The following is a 13,421-nucleotide window of genomic DNA, read 5'->3' on the forward strand; positions in this document are numbered from 1 at the left end:
TCCTTAAAGGAGTGCGGTTCCACTGACAGGGCTGTCTGAGGCCAGTTCCCGCCCCGCTCCCTGCTCTCGTCTCTGGCTAACGTGTGCTGAAACACAGCGGCTCATGGTACTCAGTGAAGCACTTATTGGAAACGATGGGGAAAAATTTTTCTAATCGAAGGAAGAAAACCAAGTTCCTGTCACTGGAATTCTAAAAATAGGGCAGCTTGGATGGGGGAAAAAAATACACGGCAAAATCAGGTGTCTGTCTGGTGCCCTGGAACAGCTCAAAGTTTTGACATTCCATTCCAACCACTGCCTCATCACAGAGAGCCCTGGGGGAACCTTGGAGGTGTGGGCAAGTCCTGTCACAGTTACAGGAGGAGGGCCAGCGTGTGTCGAGCATTCACTCTGGGCCCGGATGAGCCACACGCCTGACAGTTCTAGGGTCAGGGGTTAAGATCTGGGTTCTGGAGAAAGGGAATGGAGACCCTAAATTCACACAACTTGTGAGAGACAGAAGTAGGATTTGAACGCAGGTCTTCATCACGCAAAAGCCCATGTTCATCCCAAGTACCATCCTGGGCCTTAGAACCCTGTGATGGCACTTCAGTGTGATGTGGAGTCGCTGTGTGAGACATTCCCCAGTGCCCCCCTCCACGTGAGGTCCCCTACACTGACTCTGAAGACACATCTCTGCCTCCAGGGAGAATGGGACCGTAGATGCCCAGAGAACCCGGCACACCGCCAGTTCTCCGCCGCAGCTCTGAGACAAGGAGGGGACGCTCCCAGGGGGTCAGAGCTGGGCTGTCCCCAGATGTGGAAGGCTCCGTGGTGGCCCAGAATCATTGTCCTGGGGTCCAGCTGGAACCCTGAAGCCACTCCATCTGAGTGGTGGGCAGAGTGTGTGTGGTGGTGGCAGCCGCATCTCTCCTATAGGCCAGAGCCCCAGGCTGACATGCAGCCTCCCAGGGTCCCTGGCAACTCACCATGCTGTTCCAGAGATTCAAGGCGAGGGTGGTGGCATCCTGGAGCGGCCACTGCCCCTGAAAGAGAACCAGATAAGAACCCCTGTGGTTCCCAAGGACGGCGTGGGCCTGTCACGCACTTTGAGGCTGTCCCTGGAAGAGATGGGTGGCGCTGATCCATCCAGACTCTTTCTCTCATCCCCTTTGTACATAAGGAATGATAGACACTTAAAGGACCACTGTCTGGGGTCCGGGTTTGGAGGTAAGGGCCTGCAGGAGCAGGTGAGACCCCTCATTATCACGGGGTTCTCCATAAGTGAACTACAGAGCAGAAGTGGCAGTGGCAGGAAAGTGATTGATGTGTTGTCTGAGTACAGGAGAACGGGAACTACTATTCCTCCTCCTCCTTCTAGACCACTATTCCAACATCGTTTAAGTCCTGGAGGGGGCACAATGACTCCACGGGCCAAGAGCCAGGAGCCTGGAGGAAGGGACTGTCCCAGACACACGGTGCTGGAGCCTCAGTGTCATCAGAAACCCTACTGAGCACACGCTGACCCACCACTATGGCCGAGGTCTGGGCGCCCCACTGGGCAAGGGGCATTTGCCCAGGGGCCTGGGGAAGAGGGGGCAAGTCAGACTACCCTTTCTTCTAGGGGTGGATGTAGAGAGCCTGTAGAAGGAGGAAGGGGACATGGCCCCCCTAAAATTCTATCCTAAATAGCCACATCAGCAAAGAGGTACCAGGCGCTTGTCAAGTTCCCGATGCCTATTTACTGCAATCTGACAACCATCCTAGAGGGAGGGAACATTAATAATGGCCCCAATTTCATAGATGAGGAACTGAGGCACAGAGAGTTCCAACAACTTGCCCAAGGTCACATAGCTGGCCCATTTCAGAGCCAGGAGCCATCTGGCTCAAGTCCATGCTCTTGACCACTGGGCCTCTCTGCTCCTAGGAACCTGCCTCATGGGGCTCTCCCACCCCAAGGGAACCCATCCAGAAAGTGTAAGAGAATATCGCAGCATTTCCCCCTGAGAGTGCACACCCTGGGCTCTGTGAATCCCAGCTGTGTGGGAGAGGGAGAGTGTGGGCCAGGTGCTTTACGGTCACCTCACACACCGGGAGTGGTGACAGGGCTGTGTCGTAGAAGAAGGGCTGGAAAACCACCGCGAAGGATTCCAGCTCATTGTACTTGCTGGAGGCCAGCAGACGGTCCCAGATTTCCTGAAGGAGAGAGCAGAGAGACATGCACCTGGGGGCACGAGCAGGACATAGCCTACCCCGTCCTCTGGCCAGGGAGCTCTCAGCAGCCCCTCGGTCACATCTGCCCATCACGCGCTGCTCTGAATTAGCACCAGAGATAGATCTGAAATCTGAAATACATCCCCTGGGAGCTCAGGAAGCATGCACCAGTGCAGCATGCAGCGAGGGCTCCCATGCTCCAACCAAGGGCTAAGTTCCGTTAACTGCACAAAAAATGTCACCTCTGGAGTGAGAGAAGTGCCACAGAGCTCCATATGTAACTTTCTTCTTAAACAAAAATCATTATGTCAACAAATGACAATAGGAACTATGTTTTGAACTGTTTGCTGACAGGGTTGACGGCTTCCACTGAGGCATGCTCACCCTCTTGGGGTCTCTTCTCTGAATCAGAAAGCACACCTCCGGGACCTCTGAGACACCCCTGGGCTGTCGTCTGGGGGATCGGCCCAGCTCAGGCAGAAGCAGCTCAGCAGTCACAGATGCAGTGGTCCAAGCAATGATGCTGATCAAAACCATTTCCACACAAATCTGCCAAGTCCTTCACTAGCCAAAGTACCACCCCTGCCATCACCCCCAGCCTGCTGGTATTGTTGCCCCCACTTTACATATAGGAAAATCAAGTCGTCACTGGGGAGTGAGCGGAAAGCAGCTCTCCAAGTTCCTGACTCAGCTGGAGAAGTCCTATCGTCTCAGACTTACACCCTAATGGGCCCTATCACCTGTCCTCCTCCACGAACCCCTGCCCCTGCAAGCCGCCAGTCTCCCAGAGCATGCTCACCTGATAGGACCACTGTGCCACAACCTTGGACAGCTTCGAGGTGTCCCCTGAGCACGTACAGGGCTCTGCTGGGGGGCTGCCAGAAATGAGAGTCTGGTTACAGCAGGGTTATTCACACTGCCCTGCAGGGAACTAGGGGGGCTGGGGGTGTTTCTCAGGGAGTGGGGAGAAGGTGGAAGTCTCAGGGGGTGCAGGAAAATGAAGCAAGCCGTGCTGAGGAGAACAGAGTGGAAAGGTCCACTGTGGTCTGGTCCCCTGTCTGTCCCTGCATCCGGGTGGGGAAGGGAGGTGGAGACTCTCCTGACACACCGCCCCCGCTGCCTCCAGCCAGAAGCCCACCTCCCACTCTTGCTCCCGCTGCCTGTGTGCGCTTTTTCTTCAAAATCCCCCTTCCCTCTCAGCAGCGTCCCCTCCATCCTGTTGCCCCCACCTCCAGCTGTCCCTCCCCCTCCTCTGGCTTTTGCCACGTGGACTTCCAAAGCCAGAAATCTTAGGATTTGGGTTCAAGCGGTTTAAATTCTACAACAAATTTCAGGACTACATGGGAATTCAGTCATGTGAAAATAAAATACGTATAGGTTAAAATTTTTTTTCTTTCAAATTTCTAGAAATATCACTTCTTGGCTTATGGATATTTTGCCAAACCTCAAATCATTCTGGTGGGGGCAGGCCACCTGGCTATATCAACCTAACCGAGTAGTTCGTCCTCCGACTCAGTCGCCAAAATGACGAGGCCCTCGCTGGCTGTGTGACTGCGCACAGGTGGTGGCTTCATCTCCTGGCCTCCACGCTTTAAATCTCTCCTCGGATCAATGCGCGGGAAGTGCCCCGCCCAGTGCCCAGCACCCTGCAGCCGCTCAATAAACGTTGGTTCCATCCCACTCCCCTTTTTACCTGAGCTGGGTCCCCTGATGCCAGGGAGAGACCCCCGCAACCTCAGAGAGGTCCACCAGGTTCACAAATGCTTTAGGGACCTAAGAGGAAATGAGGGAAAAGAAGAACATTTGCGAAGTCGCCATCACTGCCCAGGGACTTCCCTGGTTGAGGCCCGTTGGGGTCTGGTTTGAGCATGATGCGCCTCTTCGGGAGAAGTTTGGATGGGGTTGGTCCAAAGCTGCCCAGCGTGCTGGTTATGCGGAAATGCGTCATTCACCATTACGCGTGGTGGGCAGGGCACCGCCCCACTACGGTGCCAACGAGGAAGAGGGACCACGATGGTCTCCCAAGAGTGGCTGCCTCCCGGGTCACAGAAACTGCGTTCTTGCTCCTTATGGTCACTCAAGAAGGAAAGCCTGGTAGGCTCTCAAGGACCCTCCAGGTCATCACTGCCCCAGGCCAAGCAGGAAAGAGTAGGGTCATGATCCCCAGGGCAGAACTCTGTTCTGCTCCTTCTTCCTGCCCAGAAGGCTCTGTCAGAAATATCTTTCGCAAGAGACAAGGGCTCTCCAGCTGACCCAGGTTTCCATTAACACGGTGAAAAGACTGGCTCCTCCAGACCTTTTCCCTCATCTTGATCTCCCTTGTGGGATGCCTGCCATTACACCATTTTTCTCAACCCAGTGGAGGCACTTTGAGAGAAACCAGAACCTCCCCTGCCAACCCCCAGAAGGGCAGTTCTCCGTGTGTGTGCAGAAGGCACCCGGTCCGTGGTGCCATGGAGCTGGGGAGCTGTGAGCCTCACCTCCTGGAGCAGGTAGTCCAGCGTTCTGGTCAGCTTGTCCATGCCACCTGTCACATGGCTCTGCTGTGAGAGAAGAGAGGTGCTGAGTGTAGGTGGGGACAGGGAACACGGGGCCAAGGGTGCCTGGCCCCACCCTCATCTGTCCTTTCCCCTCGCCACACTGCCCCCCAGCTGAGATGGTACTGACGAAGGCCCTGCTAGACCTCAGTTTTCCCCAAACACGTAGAGAGTTCCCAGAGCTCCCTGGGGTTGCTGTCCATTCCGACTTCCCCAACCCGATATCCACTAGGAGAAAATCAAACTCCCCCAAATGAGAGGTCCCATGCCAGGGAAGGGCAACCCAAGGTCATGGAAACTACAGCTCACATCGAGGGATGGGAGATAGGACTTACTCCCGAAGGCGGATGGAGTCATTTTTATCTGAAGAAAATCAGGCCCAAAGGGAGAACAATTATCCTTGGATTTAAGGACCCAGAGGGGCGTAAAACTTCCACATGGCACTCTGTCATCAGACCTCTCCCTGCCACCAAGTATTTAAAGACAGCCCCTCTCTACCCAATACCTTGTAGGTAATGAAAATAAATACGCAAACGAGAGCCCTTCAAAAATAGACCCTGGCTTACCTTTTCAGGGTAAAAAACAAACAAACAAAGAAAAAAACCACAAAAAAAAAATAAACTTTTACAACAAGACAACTCCTAAGCTGCCTGCTAACCAGCTGTCCCCTGGGGGGACTTGGCTCAGGCAGGAAGACAAGGAAGGCCCAGGAGCTGCTCTGTCTCCTGGGGGAACGCGGCAGTGATTCTGGAGACAGCTGCCAATCACTCAGGCTGTGGCCGCATGGAGGGCTGCCTCCCCACCCCCAAGTCCCTGCTCAGGTGCAAGATTGTCCTCTGGAAGGCAGTTCAGCCCGCTTTGCTGCCATAGTCAGCAGTAAAGTCTGCTGCCTCATTTTCTTCTAAGTGAGTCTCTCTCTGAACAGGACCTTAAGCGTCTGTCTCCCTTGTCCCTCTGAAGAGTCTCGGGAAATCTGTCTAGAAAGTGCCTCACTGACCACATTCAGGTCATTGATTTTCCACAGGGAAAGTGTGCTCCCCCGACCGCAAGCCCTGCTTTAGAAACCTCTCAGTCCAGGGCTCATTCATGGCTAGAGAGTGAATCAGGGCCACCCAGTCACTCCAGGGACTGCATGGTTGTCACTTGGGCCCCAACTGTCCCTGTTCTTTAATGGAAGACATTGTACTTATAAAATGTCCCTTGTCTATAAGATCACACATAATAAACTCCTCCTTGAACCCAAAGTCAGAAAAAAGCTTATTTTTCCAAATGAACTTGCACATTTTTATTTCTCTCTTTTACTTTCTGAGTCAGAAGAATGTTCTATTATCAAACGAGTGCCTGAGACAAAACTTAACTTTTTCTAATAACTTGTTTCTTTGGGATTATTCCAAGGAATGGGATTATTCAGTTAAAAGACACCAGTGAACCCTCCAAGATGTTGACACCTGCTTCTAAAGGCATTTACAACCAACAAATGTATACATTTTCTTGCAGTGCCATTGGCTTTGAGTTTTTTCTTCATTTTGTCTCTTCTTTTAACTTATCTTTTTCATCTCACTCATAACAAAACTAGACTTTAGAGAACAGTGAGAAGAGTCCAGACCTTCTAAGTGTCTCGGTTTTACTGCAGTGAGCCAGGGTACCGGTCCCCAGTGAAGCACCCGCCTTTGAATAGCTGGACACGCCACCATAGCCCTGGAGAAGCATTGTCACTGCCTCTTGGCGGCTCCTGATCTTCCTCTCCTGGGTCTTTGGTATTAAGAAATCTCCGAAGAATAAATGTGGACACAGGCCCTTATCCACTTCCCACCAAAGAAACCCTCTTAGAGGAGAAAATTCTAGGTCCTAAGTAGGGCAGGAGAGGAGTTCAGCATTTTTTCTTAACAGTAAAACACTATTTTTCTCATACAAATTGCTTCAAAAAGCTTGACCTGTGGAGCAGGTACAGGTAGAGATGCTCTGTGAAGTCGGGCAGAAGCGGGAGCCCACCACTCAGCCTTGCCTTCCCCTGCCAGCGGCCCCTGAGACTCTGCAGAACAAGTCCCGAGGGGAAGCCTGTGCTTTAGGAATGCAAGAACACTGTGTAAGGCCTTCTTGGGTGGGGGTGTCCAGCGAGGCCCCTGGGTAAGCTTGACGAGGGACCCGTGGCCAGAGGCACCACCGGCAAGGCCAGGCAGTGAGTGGCAGGTCTGGGCAGAAGACCTGGGACTGGTGACGTGAAGAGAGGAGCTGGCTGCCCAGGGCAAGGAAGCCAAGAGCCAGACCTAGGAGCCACAAGGTCCTTTGTGGGAAGCGGAAGTGGAGGTGGGGTTTATTCCAGGCTCCAAAGACTTGGTGGTCTTTGTGCAAAAGGAAAATCAGGATGAAAGAAAAAAAAGATGCAATAAAAAGGGAACTTGAGTGGATGCTGATAAGCATTTCCACAATGAACTAAATTGATGGAGATGGAGTTACTTGAGGTTCAAAGCGTGAATACATTCAATCCATATCTATCAACATGACTAAGTCTTCACATATTGGAGGAATTTCACATATTGACAAAAAGCTTGGTAACAAGCGTTGGGAAGGTAGTCGGGGATGAGAGCTCTCAGACACTAGAGGGACGTAAGTGGGTTCAGCGGCTTCAGAAGTCAACGAGGCAGTCCCTCTTAGAGTGTATGTATCTGACGACTAGCAATTCTATGTTCAAGAACCTATTCTAGGTACTTTCCTTCAAATTATTCCAAGCACGACCCACACTGTAAGATATATTTCACATGACAATCCGATGCACATATCTACATAGAAAATGAAGTGAAAATAACCACGAATCAACACTTACCTTATAACATGCAATTAACTGTAATCTTTTATAGTTTATTCTATTTCTATTTTTATAATTTTGATTGCAACCTTTAAACTTAATTTTGACTCACTAATGTACTTCAATCTGCAATCTGAAAACCATCGTATTTAGAAAAATACACACACATTCAGGTAAATGAACAAAACTAGAAATACCTAATGGCCATCAATAGGGAAATGACAAAATACAACTTAGTAAATTTACACATTGGAATACTATTTAGCAACTAACAGGAATAAACTCTATCTATATTTATCAGCACGACTACATCTTAAAAATACTAGGTTAGTGAAAAAATTACGATATAATATTATTTGTGTTAAATCTCTCTCTCTCACACACACACACACACAAATCTATATACTAAGATTCATAGTTATGTAAAAGGCTTGGAAATAAAAAGAGGGAGAGGATTGAAGGTGGTTTTTAGCTTTAACTGTAATGTTTTAATTTTTGTAAAGGAGAAAACATTTGTGCACTGTTTAACTAAAAATTAGTAACAGTAAATAAATAGGTACATGCAGGCATAGGAATGCATCACATAGTCCAGAATGCTTCAAAGTATAAATACATGAAAGAACACAAGAATTCCCATAGGAATTCTTGAACACAAGAAAGCATATGGGAGAAATTATGAATGAATGTAAGCATCCATGAATGTATTCAAACATTTAAAAAATTAAGCAAAAACCAGCAGGAACATAACTCACCATAAATACAATAGCATGTGCCTACATGTAAGAAGGGAAAATGAATTCATGCATGAACAGATAACTTATGGATGGCTAGGTGGATGAGTGGGTGTAGAGAGGAATACAGCAATGCCTAAATGCTTGTTTGAGCACTTTGATACATAAATATGTAAACTCATAAAGAAATTTTGGTGTGCATAATCTCCAAAAAGAGGGGCATAGAATACACAGAGCTTATAAATTTCACTTGGCATGCGAGAAAACAGAGGGTGAAATAGAACAATAAACCTTCAAGATCTATATGCCACAAACTCAGGAGATCTGTAGGACTATGTTCAGCTAGAGCTGGCCAGGTGAGGTGGATTTCCGTCAGCATTTTCCCAGGGCCCAATGTCACTAAAGAAAGGGGTTTTGGGTGGCGGGCCAGGAGTCAGTGGGAACACGGGGCATTTGGATGAAGGCCAGAGTATATGTTGTGGGAGAACGGCACAGGTCAGAGGGGGACAATACCTCCATAAACTTGACCTATGCCTGTGCCACGGCCTGTCAGAGGCCCTGGAAGGTGACTGGGAGGATGGGGTCAAGTAACTCGTCTGCCATAAGTGGCAGGGCCAACCTGGTGGCAACCAGGCGTCAGGTCCCTAAAAAGGAGTGTGTATGCCATCTATGTCATCCACCTCCTCTTACACTCTCAGCTGATCCTAACTTGGATGATCATCGCTAAGGACTTAAGTCCTAGATAGTCACCTACAGAAATAATAAACAAAGTCCCATGTTTCATGCCCTGCATCCAGGAACGCTAAAGAGCCTACAAGATGGTCTATGTAAGTGAACAGTAGGCTTCCCATTGCAACTCAAGTTCATAATCGACTACAGTTCAAGAGGTGATGGCAAGACTACTTGTCCTGCTTTATTTCCTAAAGTCGGTACTTAAAGGAAATCAGAGTGAAAAGAGGCAAAAACGATTTCCACTAGGAGGCTGATTCTTCTCAATTGCAGAATGGTCATTGACTCGGCTTATCTACACCTCAATTTCCTTTGTCTGATATGAAAGATGGTGAGTTAAAACACCTGTCCCTGTGTGTGCTTCCTAGCCATCCATGCATCCATGCATCCACAGTCTGAAACAGGTGTCAGGAGGCCCAGCCCCGGTGTAGATCAGACAGGTTTAGTTCCTTCCCCCTGCACCTGCCCTCTGACCCCGAGCCTGAGGTTTACCTGCTGGGCAGAGAGACACAGCTGACACCGGTCTGCGTTACTGAAGAACACACTGATGAGCTTCCAGTCATTTTGAAAGTCAAGTTCCTGAAGGAAAAGGCAGCAGCATCAAAAAGAGATAGTGGTAAGACCTGATACCAAAAGAACTCCGAATTTTATTATTTTTCAATTCCATCTGCCCACCCCCATAAAAGCATATTTATGATTTTTTTTCAAAAAGAAAAGTATGTGGTGGGAAACTCAAAGTGTGTAACTGCTTTCAAAGGCAATTGGGCAATATATACTTTAAAAAGTTTTAAGGGCATACCCTTTGATCCAACAATTTCAGTTCTCAAAATGTATTTTAAGGAAAGAAGGATATGTGAAAGATGTAGCTGCACCAATGAAGCCTTGTTTATAACACTAAAAAACTGGAAACAACATAAATGTCTAAAATAGGGAATCGCTGCGCAAATTGTGAAACACTCATAAGATGAAACACTGTGTAGCTATTAAAATGATTGTGGAAAATGTAATATTGTCATGGGAAAATATCATATTTAGAAAAGCAGGTTATAAAAAGTATTTACATCTAGTAATGGCCCTACTTTATAAACTATACACATGTGCCTGGAATAAATGTGCTTGGAAAAGTATGGAAGGGTTATATACTGAGTTGTCAACAGCAATTATCTCTGGGTCATATTCTTTTTTGTTTATCTGTGTTTTCTGATTTTTCTGTAATAAACACAGGTCACTTGTGGCACAAAAAACAACCATTTCTTTTGCTCTTTAAGAGAACTGTGATGCAATTGAGCGCAAGACTGTAAATCAGACACTTTGGGTTTAGCTCTAACTAGCTGTGTGAACTTGGACAGGTTGTATGAATTCCTGGGACTTCAGTTTCCTCATCTATAAAGCTACAAGGTTGGATTCAAGACTTCCCAGCTACTTTCCAGAATGTTGTGATTACTCCAGAAATCCTGGCATTATTTTGTTAGCGGAAAACCAATTTTTTTTTTAAGATTTTATTTATTTTTAGAGAGATGGGAAGGGAGGGAAAAGAGAGAGAGAGAGAAACATCGAGTGGTTGCCTCTTGTACACACCCCAACCGGGGACTGAACCTGCAACCCAGGCATGTACCCCAACTGCGAATTGAACCAGCAACTTTTCAGTTTGCTGGATGATACCCAACCCACTGAGCTAGTCAGGGCGGGAAACCAGCTCTTTATGGCATATCTCCTGCACTTGTCCCTGTCCCTGTATTACCTAGAATGGCCTGACTTTAACACTGAGCTCTTGAATGAACACACGGCTGACTGAGAGAATGCTGTCCTTGGGTCCAGGCTCAGTGTTTAGTTAGAACGAGGTGGGCACCAGGGCCCCGGCAGGTATGTTACAGAGGCCTTGGCCTCAGAACTGAAATAGATATGGTCATTAATAACCACCACCGCCACTTCAATGACAATGACAGCAACAGGCTTTCACGGAGCGTTGCCTCTGTGCTAGGCACATCCAACACCTCATTTACTGCTTCCGAAGTCCTGTCCTACAGCCTCTTATTATGCCCATTGCACAAATAGGAAAACTGAGGCTTAGAGAGGTTATGTGCCTTAACCAACATTATACAGCTAACAGGTGAAGAATCCAGGATTCCCACTTAAACTGGTCACCCTCTGGAACCCAGACTCTCAACCGCCATCCTAAGTGAGAAGTCATGTAGCCCAGCAGCTGACTTTGGGCAGGACCGCCCGGAACACCTCTGTGCACCTCGGAAGGGGCCCTGGGTTTCAGTGGCCTCCAGGGAGAGCATGTCTGGAGCACGCAGGCCACCCCGGTCACTGAGGTCAGAGCACAAGGACTGCGGGGCTCCGGCCGCCCCAACCACAGAGACAGGTGGGTTCCTACCGGGTTCTCTTTCATGCTCTTCACCAGTTCGTTTGCCTGAATCCACAAGTCTCTGCACAGAGGGAAGTGGGTAGAGAGAAAAATCAGTTAAATACAACTTTGTCCAGGGCTGGAAGCTTGACCCTTGCCCCAACCCAGGAGCCCGTCCAAGGCTACACTGAACCGCCCCTGGCTTCTGGAGAGCAGACCGTGACCTGATTTTTAAAATGAGGCCCAACAGCCAGACTTAGGTCAGCATAGAGACATCTGTTGTTAAGCCTCTTGACTATGCCAGCTCCCACCCCCAATCCTCCTGCCCAGACGCTCAAGACCAACAGGAGCACCCAGCCCTGGAGAGAGGGAGGAAAGGGACTCACTCAGCACCACCGTGGGGCACCACCGTCTTCCCAGGTCTGCACACAGGCCTCAGAACAGACGGACTGAAATGTCTGATGATGTCTGAAAGGACTAAAGGGAGAGCTGGTGTGAGGGTGGTGGCCTTGGCAGCTGGAGGTCACCTGTAGAGACGGACCCCTCTGGGGTGATGTGCCCAGGCTGGCTGCCCCTATTCCAAACCATGACCTTCACACCTGCCTTGGGCTGTGAGGGCAACCTCAGAGCAGGCCCCTAGAAGTGAATGGAGCTAAAAATTAACATGTCAAGTGCTAGGCCAGGCTCGGAGCTAAGCGCCTTGTACAGGTGAGGGGAGCTGAGGCTGAGAGAAGCTAAGCCACCTACCTGAGATCTCTGGGCTCACTGAAGGTGTGTGCTATCGACCCATTAGGGCAAGTGTGCTGGGACAGGGACCTGAGCAGGCTGTCTCCCAGCACCCCTCTCCTCCTGAGAGTGATAGCAGGTTGGGGAAGCTCCGGGGAGCAGCAGAGAACATGTCCCAGAGCTGACAGCCACAGGGCCACTAAAAATAGCACCGCCAGGAGCAGTGAAGTTGTGCCTTGCTCCCGAGAGACAGAGACGAGAGGGCAGAGCAGGGAGAGTGTCATGGGAGGGGGGTGCCGCCGCCCCTCCCACCCTCTGTTCTCCCCTCTTCCCACCCCCATACAGTGCCGGGGGCTTTGTGGGAGCAGAAGCTGGGAGACAGCTTCAGAGGCTCCCTTGAAGGAGCTGACACTATGCAGGCAGCGGACGGGGAGGTGTGGGGGTGGGAGGGCTGGGCTGGGCGTCAGGAGAGGGTCACTCAGCATCGCCAGCTTGGGCAGCCTTCCACGTCGTGTGTGGCTCAATCTTTTTCATCCTCAGCCGAAACTAATGAGCTTCCTTGTGGAAACCCTGGCCAGCCTGAGGAAGGAGCCCGTTCTCACACATGGTGAGAAAATGGAAGGCTCTGAGGCCAGAGGAAGACTATAGGACAGTGTGTATGCATGCGTCTGTATGTATGCACGTGTGTGTGTGAGTGCATATGTGAGTGTGAACATCTGAGAGAGTACATATGTGAGTGTGAGTGCGTATGTGTGTGTGTGAATGAATGTGAGAGTACATGTGTGAGTGTGAGTGCATATGTGTGTGAACGTGTGAGAGTACATATGTGAGTGTGAGTACTTGTGCGTGAATGTGTGACAGTACATATGTGACTGTAAGAGTGTGTGTGTATGTGAATGAATGTGAGAGTATATATGTGTGTGAGAGTGAGTGTGCATGTGTGTGAGAGTGTGTGAATGTGTGAGAGAGTACATGTGTGAGAGTGTGAGTGCGTATGTGTGTGAGCGCGTATGTGTGTGAGTGTGGATGTGTGACAGTACATATGTGAGTGTAAGAGTGTGAGTGTGTATGTGAATGAATGTGAGAGTATATATATGTGTGTGAGAGTGAATGAGCACAAGAGTACATATGTGTGTATGTGAGTGTGAATGAGTGTGAGAGTACATATCAGTGTGTGTGTGTGAATGTCTGAGTATGTGAATGAATGTGAGACAGTACGTATGTGAGTGTGAGTGTGAGTGTGTAAATGAGTGTGTGCATGAGTGTGGTGTGCATGTGTGTGAGAGTGTGAATGAACGTGAGAGTACATATGTGAATGCGTGAGTCAGTGAGTGTGTGCATGAGTGTGC

At 49.3% G+C, this 13,421-nt stretch overlaps 1 protein-coding gene across 1 annotated transcript in view; it reads right to left on the reverse strand.

Moving 5' to 3' along the window:
- PLB1 (phospholipase B1) overlaps positions 1-13,421 on the reverse strand; it is a 137,578-nt gene that overhangs the window by 78,727 nt on the left and 45,430 nt on the right. Inside the window, exons 8-15 of the mRNA XM_090280991.1 lie at positions 11,733-11,823; positions 11,377-11,428; positions 9,489-9,575; positions 4,674-4,736; positions 3,887-3,966; positions 2,993-3,068; positions 2,071-2,175; positions 969-1,025 (exon numbers count right to left, since the gene is read on the reverse strand). Coding sequence (XP_090137117.1) covers positions 969-1,025; positions 2,071-2,175; positions 2,993-3,068; positions 3,887-3,966; positions 4,674-4,736; positions 9,489-9,575; positions 11,377-11,428; positions 11,733-11,823 — 611 coding nt within the window. The remainder of the gene's footprint in view (positions 1-968; positions 1,026-2,070; positions 2,176-2,992; positions 3,069-3,886; positions 3,967-4,673; positions 4,737-9,488; positions 9,576-11,376; positions 11,429-11,732; positions 11,824-13,421) is intronic.

Source organism: Furipterus horrens, unplaced genomic scaffold (assembly GCF_987537825.1).
Source record: "Furipterus horrens unplaced genomic scaffold, mFurHor1.1.pri manual_scaffold_6, whole genome shotgun sequence".
Lineage (NCBI taxonomy): Eukaryota > Metazoa > Chordata > Mammalia > Chiroptera > Furipteridae > Furipterus > Furipterus horrens.